The 24848-nt window shown below is 42.9% G+C and overlaps 1 protein-coding gene across 2 annotated transcripts; it reads left to right on the top strand.

Annotated features, from left to right (window-relative positions):
- The first annotated feature begins 1412 nt into the window (after window positions 1–1412).
- scn1ba (sodium channel, voltage-gated, type I, beta a) lies at window positions 1413–21031 on the top strand. Of its 2 annotated transcripts, XM_083917982.1 has the most exons (6): window positions 1413–1846; window positions 13880–14046; window positions 16603–16840; window positions 17836–17977; window positions 18225–18296; window positions 18479–21031. In XM_083917982.1, exons 1-5 carry the CDS (start codon window positions 1792–1794, stop codon window positions 18289–18291), a joined length of 669 nt encoding a protein of 222 aa, XP_083774108.1. In that variant the 5' UTR covers window positions 1413–1791; the 3' UTR covers window positions 18292–18296; window positions 18479–21031. The 2 variants fall into 2 exon arrangements, with proteins under 2 accessions (XP_083774108.1, XP_083774109.1); XM_083917983.1 differs by lacking the exon at window positions 18225–18296.
- Window positions 21032–24848: the final 3817 nt, after the last annotated feature.

The raw sequence follows: 24848 nt of genomic DNA, 5'->3' as shown, positions 1-24848 counted from the left end.
TTTTCTTCCTCCCCTCCTCTGTGTGTGTGTGTGTGTTTCACTGCCGCTTTTCTTCAATTTGACGTCTCCTTCATCATCTCCAGGAGGAAATATGCGGGTCTCCAAAAGGCATTTCTCACCGCGCGTCTCTCCTCAAAGGCGATAAAAGGAAAAGTAGGATTATTATTTATTTTTGTCTTTTTCCCGGTTTAGCGCGCTGATCCTTTAAATCTCTCCGGTGGATCTCAGTGTGACTTCCAGCATCTGTCTGCCTGACGCGGGGTGAAACCCGTCCACCTCTGACCCGTCAATAAGAAGAGACGTTTCAAGGATACCAGCGAGGGGGAAAAGCGCAATTTGAAAGAGGTGACAGGTTAAAAAAGAAAAAGAAAAAAGGACGCTGCATTTGGCTGCGCTGCGTTTACAGCCTCAAGTTGATTGTAGACTTTGTATAATCGCTCTTATAATAATAATCCTTATTAATTATTCATTCACCGCTGGAATCCACAAAACAACCGCGCACTTCTGTAGTCTCCAAAGACGCACAGATGGGCGCGCAGCGGTGTAAATAACCCCCTTTCTGTAGCTGTTCAATGCACGCCTTTCAACCCGCCTTCAGACTGGAGTCATGTGCTGATGGTGACCCATCTGAGCACTGGAGCCACCTGTCCTGTTGCATTCAAGCCTGTATTAGCACCACGCAGCAGCTAAACAAACCAAATGGCACAAAGAGCGGATGATTTCACTTGAATAAGTCAAAAGGAAACAGACTCTGCCCTCGATCGCAGCCTGGAGCTTTATTTTGAAGAGCAAAGCTTTCATTTTTTTGTGGAACTGTAATTTGGAGAAAGAAAGCATTAAAACTGATGAGGCAATAACATTTTTTTTTTTAAAGGTGATAATTGTAACTTCTTCCAAAGACAAACCCATTGCTTCCATTTGCCATTTCACTCAGACTGTGGCTCTATCACGCACTGACCGTCCTTTCTACCCAGGGAAGTGCAGCTAAATGTTTTACTCTCAAAGGCCTTCATGCATGCAACCTTTTAACAGACTTTTGAACCGCACAATCACTCCATTGCACGACTCTGTCACGCGCTGAGTCTTCCATTTTCAGCACAAATACCTCAGCGTCGTCCCTAAAATATCAGTCTTCCAGTAGCTGTTTATAGTTAATCACTGACTGTGCCATTTATCGACCAGTCTGTGTTTCAGGCTGCTGGTGTTATTTGGTGCACACAGTCTCATTGTGGATCCAAACAGGCCAAAGGGTGTGCCACAGAGTATAAATAGTTGAACAAAGGCCCTTTTGGAGCAGACAAGAGGCCGAAACCTGAGACTTGGAGTGATTCCTCCCTCTGGTAACTCTACACGCTCACACACTAAGAGGCTGGACGAACTCCCCAGAGTGATTTAGAGCCTGAGAGGGTGAAGAGACAACAGCAGGGCACACGCCGTCCACACTGCTGCTGTCAGGGTTTTCAGGTGCTTAAGAAGACCAGATCAGCAAGAAGACCCATCCACCCCCCCTTCCAGCCCTTGGACCAGCTGAAAATGTATTTTTTTTAAAAGGAGGAGAAGAAGAACGCACCCGGGAGGACCACACCCAGAGTCTCCTCCTCTCATCCCCCAGACTTTTAAACGTAGTCAGGACGTCTTTGGCATCATCAAGGTTTCCCTCACAAAGCTGGAATAGCTGCTGTAGATCTGTCTTGTGTCTCCCATTCTGTGTGTGTGTGTGTGTGTGTGTGTGTGTGTATGTGTGTGTGTATGTAGTTGAGAGACGCCACCCGTCTTCTTTCTCCTGTCAGAATGTCTACAGTAAAAGAGCTGATGCTGATGACTCTGGCCCTCCTGGCACTTCAAGGTGAGTGGGCAGTGGTTGTATTGCCATGGCGACGCCGCGATGGTAACACCTTGGCATGCACGCGAGACACCATTCATCCATCCACCCCCCACCCCCCCACACACACACCACCTCATTCACTGACTGTGCAGTTTGTTACTGTTGTTGAGGTGTTTCCTGTTGTCCTGTTTTCCTCTCGACCGCTGTCTGCTCTGTTTGAAGGCAATGTTTTGGGGAGAGTTCTGTGTGTGTGTGTGTGTGTGTGTGTGTGTGTGTGTGTGTGTGTGTGTGTGTGTGTGTGTGTGTGTGTGTGTGTGTGTGTGTGTGTGTGTGTGTGTGTGTGTGTGTGTGTGTGTGTGTGTGTGTGTGTGTGCGTGTGTGTGTGTGTGTGTGTGTGTTTCATCCTTGGGCTGTATTGCTTGCTTAAAGCCCAGCTGTTGAGGGTTTTTTTTAAGAGTAATGAGATGAGGTCATGTAGTGGCGTTAAAATGGAGGGCACACACACACACACACACACACACACACACACACACACACACACACACACACACACACACACACACACACACACACACACACACACACACACACACACACACACACACACACACACACACACACACACACACACAGTCACACACACACACACACACACACACACACACACACACACACACACACACACACACACACACACACACACACACACACACACACACACACACACACACACACACAGCAGCCGATTATTCATTTCTTTCTGTGCGTTGCATTTTGTTCCTCTGACGTTTGTGTCTATGCGGGTGTTTAGGGCTGTAATTATTAATAATTGTAATTTTCAATGCTTTTCTCATTAAATCAGCTTTTTAATTGGTTTATTGAATGACATTAAATAGCGAAAAGTGCCTGTCACAACTTCCTAAAGACACAAAAGACACCTTCCCACTGAAATGAAAATAGCCGAGCTGCACAATCCGTCAGCTTTAAATCAACAAGCGGAGAAGCAACTCTGCAAGGAAATCAACTTTAATATGTCTTAAAGTTTACGACACACAGCCTTGTCTATTTATTTATGGCCTCTTGGTTTATTTTAAAACAGAAATGAATATAAAATTATCAATTGGCATGCATTTGCAGGTTAGTCAGTGTGTTATTACCAATTATGGAAACATAAACAAGGTTTTCCTTTAAGTGCTTTTCCATTTTTACTTTGTATTTTTGCACAACACAACCAAGTTCAAATTGAAAAAGGATATATTTCACACGTCTTAATATATTTCTCAAATACCAATACATGCAGACATCAAAAGTTTTGTTAGTTTGCATGTTGTCGTCACAAATCAAATATCTCAGGTTAAGATTTTAAAGTGAGCACAAAAAGGAGGCAATGCCTTAAAGACAGTTTTACTGATCACTGCCTCGCACCAGTCACTGACAACAATACTTCAAACCACACGTGCACGACACAGCTTCATATGTTGTTGTTCTTTTACGTTAAGGGGCCGTTTATCCAGGATATCAGGTTGAAACAAGCAGACGGAGCTGCAGAAAGTTGAGCTGGGAAGTGAAGCTTGGCATAAAAGTAAGAAGGTTACACAATCTCTACGGACAGAAACACAGTCTGTTTGGGGAGCCGGGGGGTTAGCTGAGGTCTGAAGTGAGTGAGCACATCTGGAGCCGGACGCTGTGAGGATAAGGACACAAGACGAAACAGGAAATTGGATGGAATCTCCCAAAACAAGAGGAATGGAACAGATTGAGGCGGATAAAAATAGCAACGTGTGCTCTTTTTTTTATACTGACATTTGCGTGAGCTAAAAAAAACAACATGAGATTGAATTCAAGAGGTTTGTGGGAGGCAGTGGATCCGCGAGATAGAAAACATACATAACAGTATAACAGTTGAACGAGGGTGAAGATCACAAGCCTCACCCACGCTCCATCACACTAAGCTCCATCTGAATTAAGTTTAATGACGGCTGCAGAGAACATACAGAGTCAGAAAAAAGACAATAAAGGCAGAGCTCACCAGGGGCGTTTCTAGGGGGTGGCCCCTGAAAATCGGAATGGCCACCCCAATAAGGGCGCACTCACACTGTCCTTCCGCACCGCGACCCAGGCTTTAGGGTACTTGTCCCCCCTCCCTCTCCCCCCGCGCCCCAGCCCCGTTTGTACTCACACTGCCTGGGCCTCGGCCAATGCTTCTTGCTGTCCATACGACATCACGCCACAACACACGTTACACGCATTTATCGCGTGTGTGTGGCTTTGTTTACAAATCTTTCCGTAGACCTCGGAGTTTTTGTGCGTCTTGACGACTGTTTTTGAATATTTTATAGTGCGCCCTAAGAGAACCGCGGGAGCATCTTTAAGAGGCTCTTGCTAAAACTAGAGTGATGGCGTACACAAGTCTCCTCTTTACAGACATGTCCATCGTATGTTAATCACGTGTAGTTTGGCGCAAAAACATGCAGTTTTTCTCCGGTTGTGGAAATGTGATATTTTGACCTTTTATAAAATGGAATATTTTAATATTTCTGCATACTGGGGTCTTTAAACAGTCTTAAATTACATCAACTGTGTCTGACTGGAAAGCTGAGACTGTTCTGGATTCAATGAGCCCAACTGTATTCATGTGTGATGGTGTTAGTCACTATAGTAGCCATGTCACTGTAGTGGAACGTGACCACTGTACAACGTAACCTAATTCAATCACAGCCTCATGAAACTTTACAACCACAAACGAGAGATCGAGGGCTTTCAACAAACATCTTTACTCTAGATTTACGGCTGAGCCAACTGCAACCTCTGAGAGTCAGAACGTTAAGAGGTTAACGCCTCACCTCGGTAGACTGGGTGTCCCCTCCCCCTTCTGCCAGCGATTTGAATTCACTCTGCACAAGGCTCTGGAAAAGAGCAGGTCTATTCCTCCTGTTTCCTATCCCTTATTTCTGGATCCAATCACCAAACTGGCTTTTTTCACCTGCCGGGCTATTGGCTGGTTAAACCCGATGACGAAAGAGAAGCGCCGCAAGGAGTTTTGTGTTTACAATTTACATTGAACATGGCGGCCGCCGAAGCGCAGCAAATGCAAGCAGTCGACACAGTTTTTCCTTGAAACAACTGAGCGGAAACTTGCGCTGGAGCAATTCCCTCATAAAAAGGATGGAAAGAGGAAATGTCCTTATTACAGCAGCAAAGTGGATAGCAAACATAGAAGAAGCATCAATAAGAAACAATTAATTGTAACAAGCAATATAAACAAGGAAATTATAGAAAAATATGAACAATATAAACACAGGGAAATATAAAATGTAAGACTAATAGGAACAATATATACAATATTTTTAAATTTACACCATGGCACAGCGGAAACATTAGCATTGCACATTGGCGGAGATTGAAATTAGCCTGAGCTAAAAAGCTAAAGTTGCCGACTTCAGCTTTAATATAGTGAGTTTTAGTTTTTGTGGTGCTCAAAGTGCCAAAAAACTTCTATCTTTCCAAATGCAAGGACACGATCATTCACAAGCATAAACCGTCAATTCACAGGCTGTCGCGTGTCCTCGCTCTCAAGCCAGACCAGAGGCTCGTAAAGTCCTAATGCATCCGATGGCAATCTTAATTAATGCATGCAGCAGAGAGACTCTTTCCCAGCACAGAGCCATTTAGTCTGCAAATGGCTGAAGCACGTAGTTATGGTTAAAGGAGATCACTGTCAACAGGAAGTCCGAACAACCACACCGACTTCTCCGCCCCCGACCCATTGGGTATCTAGTCCATTCCATCGCTCCACTCCGACCACTGCTTCTGCACAAATTGGAAATCACATTACGGAGGAGCTCATCATCATTTTAAGTGCCAGAGTAGAACATAACGTAATTAGGACTACTCAACCGATGCACTACTTGTTTTTTTTTAAACCCAAAAACTATTAAGTCTGATTTATGGTCGGTACTTAGGCTTGAGGAATTTCATAGAAAACACTCACGATACCGTTTTTCCAGCTTAGAAAAATAGAATGAATCTGAATTCAAACAAAACTAGTTTGATAAAGCAATTAGACTACAACCAATCACAGCAATGAAACGATGGAGCGCTGAGTGACAGATTCGTAATTAGACGACTCATCATCTTAAACCCGCCCCACTTGAGATAAATGGTCGTGATTGGATCTGGGCAGCTGGAAATCTGTCTGACCGGGAGAGGGGCCGGATGTACCTGCAAGAGCAAGTGAAACATGAGCTCAGCAGATTTGTCTAGTTTCCATTCACCACTCTGATGCAGTGTCTAAATTGCTGCTTACTGTTGAAAGCCTGGTGCGTCCTAACGCTGAGGGCCCTGGGTATAAAAACAGGCTTGGAGAACTCCTCTCTTATGCACTAATAACAGGAAATAATCTGTTAAAATCCATACAAATAACTCAATTCACAGAAACTTCCAGCAGTTATTGCGTTCACTATTAGGGTTATTGTACAGTTTAGCAGTTTGTTCTGCATGTACTGGTCTTGTTATGCCTTGAATATAACATGAGATATCCATAACATATGTCACTTAGTCAGAGGTTTACTGAGTTATAGAAAAGGTGTTAAGGAAAAAGATCGGGAACCACTGGAATGTAGGATGGGTAGATCTATATTTATTGCCTCGTATAAGCAGCGGGCGTTGTAAACAAGGAGCTCGTGATTGATGCAGTCCATCACAGCGGCTGCAGTGGTTCATTTGTGCCCCATCCGCAGCTGCTGTCGGACTGAAGCCTCAAAGCTGCATGAATATAATTATTATTATTCGAGTTTATTATTTATTTTAATTCTATTTAAGGCTTTTTTTTGTAGCCTTATATGCAAGCTGCCTACATGACACACACACACACACACACACACACACACGCACACACGCACGCACGCACACACGCACACGCGCACACACGCACGCACGCACGTACGCACGCACGCACACACACCTGAGTCCCTGTCCATGCAGCTGTGTGAGGTCTGTAATAGCAGCGTGCCCTGTAGCTGCAGGGTGGGAGTCAGAGGAGCGAGAGGAGCTTTGAAGGACGAGACGACCTTCCACACAGCTCAATTTGTATTTTCGGAGCTTTTCAAGTTAATTGTGTTTATTGGAAAAATACTTTGCTACTGCCAACAATAATTATTAAGATTTTTTTCCCCTCTGTTGACTTATTTAATGCAGATTTTAACCAAAGTAATGTGAGATTTGTCATTTTTGCGGATGAAATCTGGAGAGCTGGTTAACTCCAGACTGCAGGAGTTTCAGGAGACCTTGATGAAGTTCAATTAAGGCGACTAGGGAAAAGCAGTACAAGTCAACCACAGTGTAACGCCAGCCCGACTCTTGGTTGCTTCCTGGCGGGGAGTATTTAACCTTAGGCCCTAATCAAGACACTATGAGCACCTAAGTTGATTTAGGTCCTGTAGTATGTCCCTCAGATCACACGCCTCCCACCTGGGTGTCCAGAGGGATGAGGAGTCAGCACAGCTCTTTTCAGCTGCACCAGCTACACACGCTCACAGAAAAAGGCTAAGGTCTTCTGCTTTCAGCTGTGCAATGACCTGTTTCTGAACATTAGGGAACTATATGTTTGCATCATCCCGCACCCTGGGGGGGTACGATGCAAACATAGTTCCCTAAAGCCAAGAGTCTGAGCGTCATTGAGCCTGTGTTCATTAATTATTTATCAAAAACAAATAATACTGACTCTTAGCAACCTGTTATATTAGGAATTACTATCTAAGTATTGCAGTCTTCCGTTGTACTTGACGGACTAGATCTTGAACTTTTCCTCGTTATTCTCTGGACTCTAACTTGCATTCTAGTTGCATACTGCCCTCGACTTTACCAGAGACATCTTTGTGTCTTTTAGCCGGTTTTACAACCTGCAACTTTACTGTGTTGCTTCAGCTAAACCTCTCCATGAACTATGTTGCTCCAGCAGCAGTAGGCAGCTCTTTTTTGGCAACAAAAAAGGAGCTCTGATAAATCCACTACGTACGTACACAAGCCGCCTGCCAGGCAGACGGACTGGTGAAGATAGTGGAACATTTAGCAGTTGCCAAGTTCCCACTACAAGACTTTCAAAGTTGTCTGTTTGTGTTGTTATGCAACTTGTTGTCTTGTGTTGGTTGTTGTTTTCCCGCTACCAGCTGGTAACGTATGTCACCGTGGATGGGTTTACGGTAAAAAACAAACAAACACCCTGTGCGCTTGAAAGACATGTTCAAGGGTGCCTTGTGTGTTGCAACCACACACCGAGGGCCGGGATATTTAGCCCGCTAGAAGTCTGGAGTGTGTCTGCGAGGCACCAGCGAGCTGCCCGTCTTGCCTTTTCTAAAAGTCCCCACATCTCGCTCAGGCGTTTAGCCAAACCCCATTCTCCTCTGATCTGGGTCTTTTGTTGGGGAGCTCCAACATTTTTCCCGCATGAGTAGGTAAAGACGTAAATCCGAGCCAAAAGAAAGTGAATATTTAACACAAATAAATGTCGCTCTGTTTTATTTTGCAGGACGTGTAAATAGAGAGTAGATTGCTAACACGTTAGCCAAACCAACTTACAAAGGCAATGACATGTCAAACATAAGCAGGTTTCAGTCTGTTGAGCAGCTTTGCAGCCAAAATGACAGATCCATGCAGCTTCAACGTTGTATTTCGGGAAACAATTTTTCAAGTTCAGCCATCCGTGAGGAACTCGGAGTAGAGCCGCTGCTCCTTTGCATTGAAAGGAGCCAGTTGAGGTGGTTCAGGCATCTAGTAAGGATGAACCCTGGGCGCCTCCCTAGGGAGGTGTTCCAGGCACGTCCAGCTGGGAGGAGGCCTCTGGGAAGACCCAGGACCAGGTGGAGAGATTATATCTCCACACTGGCCTGGGAACACCTCTGGATACCCCAGTTAGAGCTGGTTAGTGTGGCCCGGGTAAGGGAAGTTTGGGGTCCCCTGCTAAAGCTGCTGCCCGGACCCCGGATAATCAGATGAAGATGAGATGAGATGACATTTTTCACAGTTTTGTCATCACAATTCAAAAACTCAACATTGATAATGGCTGCATCCCTTTTTGTGCTTCTTGGTCGTAGGCCTTTTGTTTTTACAGCAGACATTTGAACTTAACTACTGACATTAATGGGACCTCGCTCCATTTGGGTGTTAGTGAGCCAGCACACACAACACCAAGAACTGGGACCAGGACCAGGACCACCGCAGAACTGGAGCCGCCTCTGTGCTTTTCCTGTTCTGACAAGTCAAAAGGCCACATCACATCCGCCCATGAATAAAAAAACGTTTTAGAGATTGCTGTGGGACAAAGCAAGCTTTGAGTCTCACCAACAAGTTGAATAGACTTCTAGAGAAGAAGGATTTCATGAGAAAGGAATGAATGTGCGCCTTGTGTTTCATTCTTCAAAACAGATTTGGATCCATTGCAGAACAAAATGTCATTGAGCGTGCAGTACTACGAGCCTTTGTGCATAAATAGCAGAGAAAAGAGCAGAGGAATTAATCTCAAGTCTACATCAAAACATGCACACAGTAGTCTATAGATTTAATGGAGAATCGTACATTCAAGTATTACATTTTGCAGTTGCAAAACCAAAATGAATAAACGTAATTTCTTAAGGAAGGGACTGTATCAAATATCCTAGCAACAGTTAGATATTTCCTCCTTTTATAATCTGTGGTAATAAGATCAAACTTGAGACTTTTCCACAGTAGAAAGATGAAGCTACTGTCGTTTTAGGATAAGTCAGAGTTCTGTTTACGTTGTATTTTTTGACTCATTTAGGAAATGTTTTAGATTTTCGTGTCCGTGTGTTTGTTAAATCACTTGTTGGATGTCTTGCTTTGGTTTTTGGACTCCTCAAAATAGAAAATGATGCTCTTGAACCACCGCAGCAGCTGTTTGAAGACACCATATGTAGGAAGATAAGCAAGCAGGGAGTCCTCGGGCTGGTGCTATACTGATAAACCAGTAAACTCTCTATGAGCCACGACAATATGACAGCTTTGTGAGGTAAAAGAGACGCTCTCAGAGCAATTCAGTGCTTTAATGGTCTACTTGTTCCAGTGGAAAGTCTCTCGCTTGCTCTGTGTCAAGGGAAATGTCATGGACGCTTGATATTTCCCCAGGTCACGTATGCCTACAGTATCTGTGTGTGTGTTTACGTCTGTGGTAACCCAGCCATGGAAACAGATGTTGTCCTTCCCCATCTCTTCTGCTGTCACTTATCCAATGTCCCCTGCTCCCTCTTTCTTACAGACAGTTCAGCAGTTAGCTTTGATCCTTTGTGTGTTTCCGTTAGCTCCCAGTGACTTGCTAAGCTAGCTAACATCAGTGGGTGGATGGATGGTCTTTTGTGCAGCGATAAGTCCATTTTTTGCTTTGTAGGCCTCCAGGGCACACAGCTACTGATATGAGGGATTAAGCATTCAGCCCCCCTGTGGGGGTAAAAAAACCTCCTAATCTGCAATTTCTGGAATATCCGTTGCATAATCCCCGAACTTCAGTCAACAGATTATGCAATGGGTTTGTATTTTTAATGCTCTGTATGTTTGTGTCTTGCTGTTGCTGAGGCAGTTTTGTGGCTCTGACTCTGCACTTTGTGTTCCTTTTGTGTCTGCTCGCATCTTTGTCTCTCTCTCTCTCTCTCTCTCTCTCTCTCTCTCTCTCGTGCCGTGTCTTTGTCCCTTGTCTTATTAACTTGCTGTCTCAGCTTCGGACAGTCAGCGTCATCCCTGCCCACCTTGCACAATCTCACTGCGTCACTGACCTCCCTCAGGATTACTGCCTCATGCTGCCCGTGTGTGCTGCTGTTCCTAGATTTATCACCCGTCTCTGTCCGTGTTCTTTCCGTCCTGCAACTAAAGTGCCCTCTTCTGTCTTCAGATGTCCTTTTCATTTATGTCCCGCTGTCTGTCAAACATGTTGTTGTTGTTGTTGTTGTTGTTGTTGTTGTAATGTGTCTCCTCTGTCTATTCCAGGTCTCATCTCCTTTTCTCAGAGCAGCCATCTCAAACCCTTCTGTGTTTCTCTGCATGGGATGTCTCACTCTTGTGTCTGTCTGGTGACTCTTTGCCTTTCCGTCTCTTTCTTGGGGGGGGTTTCCTGCAAAGTAAAAGCTGCTATGATAGAATCGCTTACAGACTTGAGTCAAACTACCACTGCATATTAATGTGTAGCCAAAGATTAAGGGCTATTTGCAATAAGTGTCTGTCAGTTTTTTTCCGAATGCTTGCCTGTGAGATTGTACAGGGACATTAAGTGATGAATGTGGTTCATCGACCTCTGTTAGCTGCGGCACTGACAGCTGGTGCATCTTACTGCAGCCAGTAATTAACACAAACAATCAAGTCACATTTGTAAGACAAGAAACCGAATTAGAGCTTTGCTTGTGCTTCCTGTGGATAAGTTCTTCAAATGCTGTTTGCACCAGGTCTGTTAGGTCCTTACTGACTCCCAGATAACCCGAAAAAACCCAGGACCCAGGGCTAAACCAAACCCGGTATTCTTAGACTGTGGTCGTATTTTCATAGTTTGGGCCTTTGTTTCCAACGCTGATTATAATATTGCACTCATCTGAGAAAACAACGACTCTGCTACAACAAAGTCTGAAACACAAGCACACAGACATGTAGACATTCCCCACCCAGAGCTGCATGCTCACCAGTGGGTATGTCTGCAGTTTCCTGGGGGTGAGTGGAAAGATTGTGGAGTAGCTCAGCTAGAAAAAAATTGAAATTATGATTTGGTAAAAGAATATATCCACATATTTGTCTTAATAAAAGAATTTAACACAAAAATAGGATTGGACATCGGTGCTAGGTTGATCTTTAGTAGTTTTATTGTCACCAAAAATATTAAATGACCACCTAGACTGCACAAGGCACACCTCCTCCTGAACACATGCCTGCTAACTAGTTAGCGAGCAGAAAAGTCGAAATGCCCAGTCGGTGGAGCAGTCAAGCAACAGTAGGAGGAATGCAAAAATGAGAAAATTAAAAAAAAGATTGACAAACCCAATGTCATGTATGAAAGAAATGTCATAACAAGATAAGCAAAGATAAAGAAAAGATAATGAGATGAGATAAAACGTGTAGCAAAGAAGTGTGCAAATCAAACAAACTAAACCATAGAGAGTATCAATGAGCCATATGTACACAACGGCAGAAAAGTAAAGAGCTTAAATTTAAGTGTTGTAATAAATATTATGGGTTAACAGTAAGGTGCAGTTGTTACTGATTCATCATTAGAGTTGAAGAACACCTTTTACATAATACATTTGTAACAAGATCAGTGTTGATTAAAGGGCCATTGATCTTATCTAAAAGCACCGTTGGAGGTACATCAGATGAAGTCGTTTGGGAACTATTGATCAAAACCAGCTTCATTATTATTTAAATATGAAACTTAGCTTCAATAATAGTCCATTTTTGCACATATAGGTCAAACGTGTTTCTGATGTCTTTTAAATGATGCTGCTCACATCTGAGCAATTAAGTTGGTGACACAAATGTTATCACTGACAGGAACAGTGTCCAAAACTATGAAAATAAGTTGCATGAGACCGGCATTGACCTTTAAGTTTTCAGCAGACCCAATCAGGCCCTTATGAGATGGGGTTCTCCATCAGTGCATGCTGCATTTGTGTCCATCTGAACAAAATGCAACCGATTACTTGTTCGACTGTGACTTTGTGACAAGCACTCAGCAAATTTGAGACTGAAGATACAGTAAATACAGCGAACGTCTGACTTCTGTGCAGGTCCACTAAAACCTCAGAATCTGGACCTTATAGGATCAAACGTTCAGGCTCGGGTTTAGTCGTTCTCTGGTCCAACTGGGTTCTGGTTTGTTTGATGCTAAAACAATAGCAATGGGTCTGTTTACATTTGGGTTGATAATTGTATGCCTGTGAAGTGCCGCCTGTGTTCTTAACTTTCTGTCCTTTTCCTTCCCTCTTTTCTCTTCCCTCCCTCTTCTCTCTCTGCAGTGCTTCAGCCGGCATTAGGCCTCCTCCCTCCTGCTCCCTCACCTCCCCATGCTTTTGCAGAAAAGCCTGTTACTACTGAAGCCTGTGCTAACTTTCTTTCCCCCCCCCCCTCCATGTTTCTCTGCAGCGTGGTGTTTATTTCTTTTAAAAGTATCATTTTGGTGCAGCAATATTTGGGAGTGAGAGTTACACTTTTGCTTTTTGTATATTATGAGGCCAGGGACGATGTGCAGCCTTTTTGAATCTCAACCCAACTTTGAAATGATTTCAGGTCACCTGATCAGTGTTGTGTTTCCTGTCCTCTCCCTCATCTCCCTCCCCACATCTTACAATTCGTAACAAACGCATCCGCAGAGGTCAAAGTTGAGAATAGCACAAGCTCATTGGTTGAGAGCCATGCTGAGGCCTCAGTGGAAACTGCAAGGTGCAGTGTGAGAAAGAAACATGTGGAGTTACAGGTGTGTAACTCCCTTCTGATGAGAAGTCATGATGATGATGATGATGATGATGATGATGATGCATATATAGACTCACGCTTCTATATATGAATTTAGCTCAATCAACAATTGACAGAATGTAAGAAACTAGTACCGCACACTGCAACATCTTTATTTCCCCTCACAGATGAAAAACACCTCAAATGATTACAATTACTAGAAAAATAAAAAACAAATTAATCTAATTCACAACAATGGTATGTATATAAACGATGAGTGGAAATAAAAAAATGCAAGAAAAACAGCTACGTAAGCCCGATCCAAAAATTTAAAAAACACGCATGCAATGAGCATTGGGAGCAAGCATGCAAAAATATCACTTACAGTAGCTGACATTGTTTTGAAAAGTACTGTTTAGACAGTTTGCCTGCAAGCACTGAGATAGTGGAAAACACCAGGGCTCTGCCCGTGTATCAACATCTCCCTCGAGTCACGGGTACATAAAAAAGAGGGTCACTCTTCCCCATGAACCCTGTGACCTGCAGATAGACACAGAGCAGTAAAGTGAACTAACTGTGTGTTCTAACTGTGTGTTCTTCATCCTTTTCTCTCTGTAGCGTCTCTGTGCCATGGCGCCTGCGTGGAGGTAGACTCAGACTCAGAGGCCGTGGCCAACGAGGGATTCAAACTGGGCTGCATCTCTTGTAAGATGAGGGGCGAGGTGCATGCTGAGGCCCAGGTCCGCTGGCAGTTCAAGTCTTCGTATGAGACCGAGTTCTCTGACGTGAGTGGTGATGAGATAAAGGACAAGGCAAGCTTTGAACAAATGGTTGAGGAAGGTTTTCACATTCTGGGAAACACACTTCCCTTCTTGCAGAAAGTTAGATGAATATTTCGATACCACTCACGTTTGTGTGGTAAAGCCTCATTTTCTACACGGGAACAAGGAATTAAATTCACCGATGCATACATACACTTAAAAGACCTCTTTGTGGATTAACAAAATTACAGACAGTTAACCCTAAACTTCCTGCAAAAGCTCTGATAAAGTGTAATCTAATGAGTGCATTGGTTGTGGACACCAGAAATGAAACCAGTGTAGTCAAGGATTTAAAAAAAGAAGAAGTTAAAACAGATGTCCATCATATCCCTGATATAAAGCAATAGATAACATCAGCACAAATATGTCCATCACAACAGGGTCTTCTATTCTGGGAATTAGCTGCAATGCATTTATCATGAGAGAGAGAGAGAGAGAGAGAGAGAGGGAGAGAGAGAGAGAGAGAGAGCGAGAGAGAGAGAGAGAGAGAGACAGAGAGAGAAGAGAGAGGGGGAGAGAGAGAGAGAGAGAGAGAGAGAGAGAGAGAGAGACAGACAGACAGACAGAGAGAGAGACAGAGAGACAGAGAGACAGAGAGAGCGAGAGATAGAGAGAGAGAGAGAGAGAGACAGAGAGACAGAGACAGAGAGAGAGACAGAGAGACAGAGACAGAGAGAGAGAGAGAGACAGAGAGAGAGAGAGAGACAGAGAGACAGAGAGAGAGAGAGAGGGAGAGAGAGAGAGAGAGAGACAGACAGACAGAGAGAGAGAGAGAGAGAGACAGAGAGAGCGAGAGAGAGAGAGAGAGAGAGACAGAGAGAGAGACAGAGGGAGAAGAGAGAGACAGAGAGAGAGAGTTAGTTCTGCATATTTCATGTGTGTTGCCTGGTTCGCCTTTGCTAAACTAAGCGGTCCTCACTAGGTAAAGCAAAGAGGCCATTACGTTAGATTCCCATAGCAGGGGAGCGACCCCATTAGCCTTCAGCCGCCATTTAGAATCTGTATCCACTAATTCACCAGGAAGTGCAGAGGTGAGGGCGTAACTGCAGCTTGATCGATAGAGAAAAGTGGTGATGCGGAGGCAGGCTGTCTGTTTGCTCAACGACGACAGCAGAACTGAAATCCAAACTTGATGCTCGGGGGTGTGAATGTTCATTCATCAACACGTAGCACAAAGTTCTGGCCCCCGTACAGAGGCCCAACGTATTCTTATCTACAGGTTTGATACCTTATAAAACACTATTTTATATCTAACACTATTTAATTGGTTCGTATGATCTCTTAGAAGGTTCCTACACCATTTACAAAGTCAAATTCAAGCACTTTTCAAGCATTTCAAGGCACATTTTTAGGCTTTTCCAGCACCTTACAGATGTGGCAAACTACGTATTTGTTTATAGTACATACAGTATCTTAGTACTGATTATTGCACTTGTTAATCACATTAAATGACATGTTTTTGTGCGATAAACAACCAACGCAATTTCTCCTGACAGCTTTCTACAGAAGGGTGACGAATTCAAGGAATAAACATTTCATATTCATGAATAGACTTGCTGTTAGAGCTGCAAAGATTAGTCAACTACTAGATCGATAAACATTTGATTGTGGGCGGCAGTAGCTCAGTCCATAGGTGACTTGGCTAGGAACCGGAGGGCCGCCGGTTTGAGTCCTTGTGTGGACCATGAATGGAGTCTGGACTGGTGGCTGGAGAGGTGCCAGTTCATCTCCTGGGCACTGTCAAGGTGCTCTTAAGCTAGGCACCGTTTGTGTAATTTGGGCCTGTGTGTGTGTGACATGAACAATAATAATAGAGTGAAATTATTGTTCGAATTTCACCGCTGTGGGACTAATAAAGGAATTCTTCTTCTAATCACCAAGTATTTTGATAGTCTGTTAAACTTAATTTGTTAGACTTTTCAAACACTTTTCAAACACCACACTAAAATTCAAGTGTTTAAGGATTTCCAGCACCCTCAAGAATCCTGTAACTAAAATGTACCTGAAAGTTCATTTTCACTGCATACTGTTAAACTGACTGTTAATCCTTCTGCACACTACCAAAAGAGGCAAAATGACAGTAGAAAATGTAGTAATATATAGAAACACACACAAGAGCACTGAGATAGAAGTTTGAGTTGTATATTTGATCAATATGATTTAGTTATATGATGATGAAGGAGCCGGAGCAGAGAAGTGTAAACTTCTTCCTTCTGCTCCATTTTGGTAAATTTATTTTATTGATTATGATAATTTACTATATGTGTACTGCTCATTTAATTTATTATTGTTGTTTGTTTTTATTTTGTTACATGTGATGTAATGACCTAAAGAGGGAAAACACATTTATCACCTTAAACACTTGCAACAATGCAAAGATAACACTGTTCATAGCAAATGCAGAGGCGCCAGTTTGGTCTTTCACCAGTTTTACGCCTGAAACCCTTGTTATCCTTGTTGTCTCTCTATTTTTACTTCACCTCCTTTTTAAAGAAATGTCGTTCCGTAATCCTCTTTCAGGTATACAGCTATGAAAATGAAAAATCCAACATCGAGGATGAGCGTTTCTACGACCGTCTGCACTGGAACGGCAGCAAGCACACCAATGACCTGCAGGACGGCTCCATCTACATTCTCAACGTGACCTTCAACGACACAGGAACCTACAAGTGCATATTCAGACGCCAACTCATGTATCCCGACTACAGGGTTGTCACCCTCGCCAACAAGACCATTGTCCTGAAAGTGGTGCCACGACGTAAGGACAGAGAGGAGGGATGCTGTTCTGTCTGTTTGAGCTGTGAAAGGGGGGAACTACATTAGCCAGCTCCCATTGCCTGATTTCATTTCCACTGATAATCCCACTGCCAGGGCAGCACCAACAGCAGAAAAACAAAGTTAGAAACTAGCTGGTGAACACAGTGGAACATTTAACAGCTAAAGAGTCAGATATTTGTCTCTGTAGATGTCCAAAACTGAGCTGAAATGCAAGTGAATATCAAACTAACAATCCAAATGAATGACACTGTTGCAAGTTCCCCTTATATTATGTACATTCTCCTCTGCTCTACAGAGTGCACGTAAGATCTTTGTTGTGGCTTTCTGGCCTGCAACTTTAGTGTTTTGTTTCACAGCATCGTGCCGGCAGCACAAAGAACAAAAGAGCTTCACACCCAGCACCAGAGAGCAGACAGGAAACAACTATGATGAACATAGTGAAACATTTAACTGATAAACTGCCAGATATTTCCCTTTCGGTTGGTGGAGACCAAAAAAACAAGGTAATTGGATCGTGAATATTGGACTATAGCCATAAGTTCTCCACATTAACTCAACAGCTGACAAAAGGTGGTGTTCAGAGGTTGTTTCACTGCCCTAATGTGGTAAAAAAATACATGTATTTATGAAGGTTAATGTAGTTACTGTTGATTAAAGTGGATGCTTTTAGTGACAAGTGCTTAAATTAGCACAGAGGTGTCCCCCAAGGTTCAACGCTCGGTCCCTTTTGAATTTTCAGTACTTGAGCACGACACTGAACCCCTGTGGACGTTAACTGTATCTGCAGCAGGATTCAGGAAATGATGAACTACCACACTGTAATTCAGGACAGGAGGACTCATGACTCATATCGTTAAAAAATATATATCGCCTGGGCATTCCTCATCATTTACAGGGCACAAATCGAATCAACCCCGTTTCTATAAGCACACAGATACAATATATCTTACAGTATCCCCTTCTCTGTCTCTCCAGTCACCAGGGGCCTGGCGTCCATCTTGTCTGAGGTGATGATGTACGTCTCCATCATCGGGCTGCAGGTATGGCTGGTGATTGAGATGATTTACTGCTACAGGAAGATCGCAGCTGCAGGAGAGGAAGCTCTGAGAGAGAGCGCGTGAGTAACATTTTCAAAGAGTCAAATCCAACCAGCTTCTCTCCGGTGCTGGTCCAGATCCTGCTGGGCCGTGCCAAACCTCCCACCAACCGCTCTCACCTTCGTTTTCCCTCCCAGACACTGTTTGGAAAGCAGAGACACGATCTATTTCAATCTGCTCTCTTTGAAATAACACATATTTTCCTGTTTTCCTCACTGAACTGACGCCTTGCTCTGTTTCTCCTTTGCTCCACTCTCTTTCCTTCAGGGCCGAGTATTTAGCTATAGCATCGGAAAGTAAAGATAATTGTGCAGGTGTGCAAGTGGCAGAATAGCACGGGTAGGTCTGGATTCTTCATGTGTTTACTTTGTTCTCTCTTGTTTATTTTACAAAGTGGGGCCTTATTACACCTGTTGTAATTGTATTTACTGTATATTCTAGCACTACTGAGGTGTAGTGGGTTGAAAGTGACATGTTTTCAGCATTCATCTAATCAGGCTTGTCATTTTTTTTAACTTCAGGTCGAGGAAGATTTCAAAATTGCTTCCATGAGGAATCCACCTCCCCTCCTCCTCCTCTCTCCGTCCATCCTCTCCACACGAGAAAGATAAAAGATCTTCGCAGAAAAGGTTTTGTCAAGTGACCTTCGGCGAAAGGTTGGAAAGGACCTGACTGTACTCTGTTCTGAGGGACCGGAGGGATGATAAGGTCATAACGGGAAGGAGAGAGGGTTTCACTGTATATATGTGTACACATGAACAGATAATCTTATATATGTATCATAGGCCTATACTGTATATCCATTATCCGCATGCTTATGAGCTAATCAAGACGACCAACGCCATGCTTCGGATGTTGAGTCATGTTTTTTTTAATCTGTTGTGTCATATTTCCTTGCACAGTATTGGTATTACAGAGGTTTTTGAGACGACTTTTAACCAAAAAAGATGCCCTCTGTGGTGAAAATTACATTTTTAATGATAAAGCAACATTTTAATAGAATATATATACGTATACGATTTATTTTGAGTGCTCATTTTCTCTGTGTTGTGATGCAACGCTACTAGAAAGTACAGACGAAACACTGCTGCAACATTTTGTCCTGATATTAAACGGTTTCGATTTGACGAGTTTTTAAGACAAAAGATTACAAATATTTGGCAAAATTTCATCAAAATCGTCCTGGAAAAGCTTCAGCTTTTGGGCCAAAATGGTTGACAATAAATGCTAAATTAAAAGATTTATAAGAAAATAAACACAATATCAGGATCATTTTAAAAGTAGCCGCACAGCAGGTGAATATCTTACCTTTAAGGACACATCAGCGTTTTTACTCACCTGATTAAAACACGTACAACCCTCTTATTTTTCTTCTTCAGACATTCTTGATACACAGATTTGAATTAATTTAACACGTTAACGGGAAATAAGCGTCCGCCTTTGGAGCAGCTGTGAAGAGCAATGAGGTCCAAAACAGGAACGCGAGCTCTCACACACCAAGAGAAACGTTATCCGTGTTAAATGTGAATTTGTCTGAATGTTGAACTCGTCTCTGGAGGCGTTTTGATGAAAAATATAAGTTTTCTCAGAGTTCTGGGTTATTCGTTCTCAAATTAAGGCACTATAAAGTCTACGTTCAACTAGAAGATATGCCAGTAAAGTCTGTTTTATCTTAGCAGACAACACCGTGATGTTTTCCTACATCTCTGAGATCCCATGATTCATTCATTCATCTTCAACCGCTTGTCCCTGTCGGGGTCACAGGGGGCTGGAGACAATCCCAGCTGACATCGGGCGTGAGGCGGGGTCCACCCTGGACAGGACGCCAGTCTATCACAGGACACATAGAGACGAACATAGACAACCATTCACACCTACGGGTGATTTAGAGTCATCAATGAACCTAACACGTGCATGTCTTTGGACTGTAGGAGGAAACCGGAGAACCCGGAGAAAACCCACGCAGACACAGGGAGAACATGCAAATCTAAATAAAATTAGGTTTGGATTTAAGCTTTTTCAACAAGTTAATGCTAAACTTCAGTGGGATTCCCTTTTTATTTAAGCCTCCTCAGCAGCCCAGCGGCCTGTTTAATCTGACCGCAGAAAAGCTGACTAGTTTGGTGGCGAGGAGCATAAATGGCCCCTGAAGTTGGACTTCCTGTGACATATGTAACGATGATGCTCACTTCAATTGCACCAGACCAATTTGTAGCATGCCAAATATTTAAACGAAAGCATCTGTCATCTCATCATCTCATCTCATCTTCATCCGCTTATCCTGGGTCGGGTCGCGGGGGCGGCAGCTTTAGCAGGGGACCCCAAACTTCCCTTTCCCGGGCCACATTAACCAGCTCTAACTGGGGGATCCCGAGGCGTTCCCAGGCCAGTGTGGAGATCTAATCTCTCCACCTGGAATTTGTCTCCAGTGGAAACTTTCCCTCTGATGTCCAATTTCACACAAATGTCTTAGTGTTTTTGTAGAAACTTAAGGGCTTGCTATATATCTATATCTATATATCTATATCTATATAACTGCCGTGGGCAAACGTACCAGAAAACCTGTCCAGTGTGCCTCCCAGGGTGCAGCCAGAGGAAACCAAAAAGGAAAGAGGTGAGGGCCTTGTTTCTCTCGCTTCTCTTTCCATCGAGTATCAGCGAACACTAGATGGCAGCCGAACACTGCCGACCTGCATGTTTACTGTTGATCTCTTCTGTTTGAGTCACTGAGAAGGGGACACACACACAAACTGACGCGTTAATACAGAATAACTCGCATGCTAACCGGAAGAAGAAAGTTCAGTACGAGCGCAGAATGTCCAATGAGATATATATAGAAAAAGGGACATCTCCTCCCTTGGGGAAATGTAACACACTGCTTTGACTTTTTTGGTTATGCTGCATCAGTTCACATCATCTAAACTCCTTTTTCCTGCACAGATGAACCAATAAGTGAAATGAAAACGACACTGCTCCTGACTCTGTTGGGTCCATCTTGAAGCTACTGCAGTTTTCACGTCATATGTACGTGTGGAAATGATTCTTGCCACATCAAATAAAATATGCTGTAAAAATCCGTCGTGTCTCACTTGAATTCTTTTGATCTTGAATAAATGGTAAATGTGTAAAGGCACAAAACAAAGATGCTTTAATTCAATTATTTCAATTATTCATTCATTAACACCAGAGAGTATACCTTTATACATAATATGTATTAATTTCTTCTGACTTTTTAAAGAGGTAGGGGACATACAGAGTGATATGAGACAAGGGGAAGGGAAGCACATTGTTCTTTGCTGTGTACTTGTGCACACGCTGTTGTTTTGTTAATATTATTAGAATAGACAGTGACAAGGGAAAGGTCCTCTTGATAAGTTCACGCGTACGACCTAGTTTACACGCAATCACTCTGTGGCTTTGGGAAGCAACTGTCACCACAGATGGTTCTTCTGAGAAAGTACAGAGTAGAAATGCATGGTTCACTTCAGAGTTATCCAACGTACTTCACGACAAAAGTCACATACAAAGGTCGGGAGCACTAGTCTAGGATCCAACTGTGCAACACATGGGCGGTTGCAACAGAGCGTCCCTCCTGCATTATTAAGGATCCTCATAAAACTTCTGATGAGGCTGAAATGCTTGGTCGTTCATTGCCTCTGGTTCCTTGTTTGAGTCTTCAAATATCACTCATGTAAATTCCCCTACTGCTTTCTCTGATGGTCACTATATTGATCGTTTAGATTCGGTCTGATTAATCTCAGAGGTCCACAGCACTCTTCCATCAGCAGGTCCTCTTAATTTGGAGCCTTCTTTTATTAAAGCTAGCAGCTGATTTTATCACACTAACTCCCCCTGGGCACACATTAAATGTCCCTTATATGGAAATCTGCTTTTGTTCCTCCCTGTTGAAAGGAAGTGGCTCTATTGTACGCAACAATTATCTCTCTATCCCCAAATTGTCTGTCCTGGCTAAGGTGATGGAAATCACTCATCATGATAAACTACATTTTGCTTTTAATACTGTGCAACATACAGCACTTGTGTGAGTTAAATGCAGACCACCTCTGTTTTGAATGCAGACCAAATACTGTTATTGGTTAAATAACACGCTGTTGTTTTTTTAAATATTATTAGAATAGACAGTGACAAGGGAAAAGTCCTCGAGTTCACACGTACAACCTAGTTCACCCTTTATTCCTTTTTTTAAAGGTTATTTTTGTGCAGTTTAAGCCTTTTATTATATAAGACAGATAGGAAATGGGGTGAGTGAGAGAGGGGGGAGACACCCAGGAGGGGGCTGTAGGTCAGAGTCAAACCTGTGGCCTCTGCCTCAAGGACCTTCTGCCTCTTTAATGGGGCGACTGCTCTAACCACTGTGCACACTGCCCTCACACCTACAGTACGCAAACACAGGGAGAACATGCAAACTCCACACATAACGGCCCCAGCCTGGTTTTGAGCCAGGAACCCTCTTTCTGTGAAGCAACAGTGCTAACCACCACCACACCACCCTGTGTTAGGTCTTCATTTAATTTTTTCTGTAAATCACTTGCTGCTTGTACGAATATAAAATAGCTACAGTACATAAATAAATGTGCCCGGCCTTGCCCCGAGGATGAGTTATTGCTGTAGTTGCGTGATATGTGCCATGACTGCATGAAGGAATCTTCTTCTAGTCAGGTTGTTTTCATCATCGCCAAATCTCCGCTTCATTTGCCGCTGCTTTCCAGTAAACTGCACCGTCACATCTGTAACCATTGTTTAAGTTTGAAAAATGACCTTTTATGTGTTTTACGTCTTTTATATGTTTTAAATGACCGTTTGTGTTTTAAGTCTTTTAAATGACCTTTTATGTGTTTTACATTTACATGTTTTATGTGTCATGTGTTATTTCTCCCAATGCTTTTAAGGTTTTGTGTGAAGCACTTTGAATTGCCTTGTTGTTAAATTGTGCTGTACAAATAAACCTGCCTTGCCAAAGAACAAAGAAGGGTGTGAGATGTAATGATTATGATAAAACACAACACTATAGATGTGGAAACAAAACCATCTGAAGCACTATAAATCGATGTAACAGACTGAAAAACATGAATATGAGCGAAAAACAGAAGTCTGAACTTGTCACAATGTCGGCTTCGGTCATTGTTTTGGATTGGGTTTTTGTTGCAAATGCCCACTTCCCCAGATCTTTGCACCTGTTCCCATCACCTGACCTTCCTCCCCCTCCTCATTGTGCTCCAGCATTGATGCAGAAAGCAATCAAAACCTATAGAGTGCCTCCTGGTCTTTCTCTGCATTACAGAACCTAGAACAGGATGTGGAAATTGTTCACGTTGAAGCCATCTTGTGGCGAGTTTGAAACATCAAAGTGTTGAAGTGAATGATGATCAACGTGGTCGGTGAATTTCTAGCGTTTTGAGTTAACTATAATAACCTTTAAACATTTGAACTGATTTAGTTTCTTTAAGTCACGATGTTCATGCACTGAGCTGGAGAGTTGTTCTCACCTGCAGACGGAGTCACAAACAGAATCAGAGCTCCAAACAGCTGTAACGTGAACAAAGGTCAAAACAGAGACAGCCAAGTGAGAGGAGAAATGGAGCACAACTTCTCCACGGTCTTCTTTCAGGATTTGCATTTGGACCTGCAGATATCGTTTATGAGACGTATCCTGGTGATGCTCAGATTTGGGATATGGTGCTTTACGCCGAGAACAGCAGAGAAACTGGTTATTTATATTCCTGTTTAGCCGGCATGAGACGAGCAACAGGAGTCCAAACACTGCATTTACTTCAACTTCACAAAGTTGCTGTCAACTCTGATACTGCACATTTTAAAAAGCTGAACTGGGAAAAAGAACCATTTATATTATTATAATTAATATGCCTCCAGTGCAAAATAGTTAAAAATATGGTTCCAAAGTACTTCATTAGTTTTCACTACTAATAGAGAATAAAGAAGACAAAGAAATCATTACAAAGTACAATGTAGCATCTTCAATTATCACTTTTTATGCCCATATGTTGACGTTGCTGGTTATTCATATGTTGCTTGTATTTCCTGCAAATGTTGTTGTGTTGCTTCATCTTGTGGTGTGTTAAGTGTGACACCAGACAAGCACAATTTTATGTTTTAATCATCAAATAAAAAACATGATTGTTCTATTCATTTTTTTTTCTTTTGACTGATTTAATTGTTGAAGTAATTTATAAATGCAAAAATGTTCATATTTGTTGGATCCAGCGTCTCAAGTGTGAGGATTTACTCCTTTTCTCAGTTTTGTATCTTTGGGGGTTTTTCACTGTTGGGCACAAAGACTAATTTGAAGATGTCACTTTGGGCTGTAGGAACTTGATGGGATGGACATTTTTCTGACTTATCCCCCCCCCCCCCCCCTTTTGAGATGTAAACAACAACTATTCTTGTGAAAAGCCAAACAGTTTTTACGCAGTTTCAATCACATCTGACTGTAAAATGAGCTGCTCACAGTCAGTCTGTTTGATGACGCTGCCATCTCCTGGTATAACAGATCACCACATCACTTCAAAAGCCCAGATAATGCTGAGTTCACCCCCCTGCACCCCTCGATCCTGCACATTTGAAAAAGCTGAAATGGCTGATTAAGCTCAATTTAAGTTAATTAAGACACCTTGAGGGGCGGCAGATGCTCAGTCCATAGGTGACTTGGCTGGGAACTGGAGGGTCACTGGTTCGAGTCCCTGTGTGGACCATGAATGGAGCGTGGACTGGTGGCTGGTCACTTGCAGCCCCCTCCCTAACATCTCTCCACTGTCACACGTTGCATGTATAGAGGTCCTGTCTGTGCATGTGTGTGTATTTCGGGCCTGTGTGTGTAACATGAACAAATAGAGTGAAAATTGAATTTCCCCA

Source organism: Echiichthys vipera (genome assembly GCF_963691815.1).
Source record: "Echiichthys vipera genome assembly, chromosome: 8".
Taxonomy (NCBI): Eukaryota; Metazoa; Chordata; class Actinopteri; order Perciformes; family Trachinidae; genus Echiichthys; species Echiichthys vipera.
The sequence above is the reverse complement of the archived record's forward strand: the minus strand, read 5'-3'. Positions and strand labels throughout refer to the sequence as shown.

Coding starts and splice junctions, on each gene's coding strand:
- scn1ba (XM_083917982.1), top strand. CDS start 1,792: ATGTCTACAGTAAAAGAGCTGATGCTGATGACTCTGGCCCTCCTGGCA. Junction 1,847..13,879: donor GGCCCTCCTGGCACTTCAAG/GTGAGTGGGCAG, acceptor TTCTCTCTGTAG/CGTCTCTGTGCCATGGCGCC. Junction 14,047..16,602: donor ATGAGACCGAGTTCTCTGAC/GTGAGTGGTGAT, acceptor ATCCTCTTTCAG/GTATACAGCTATGAAAATGA.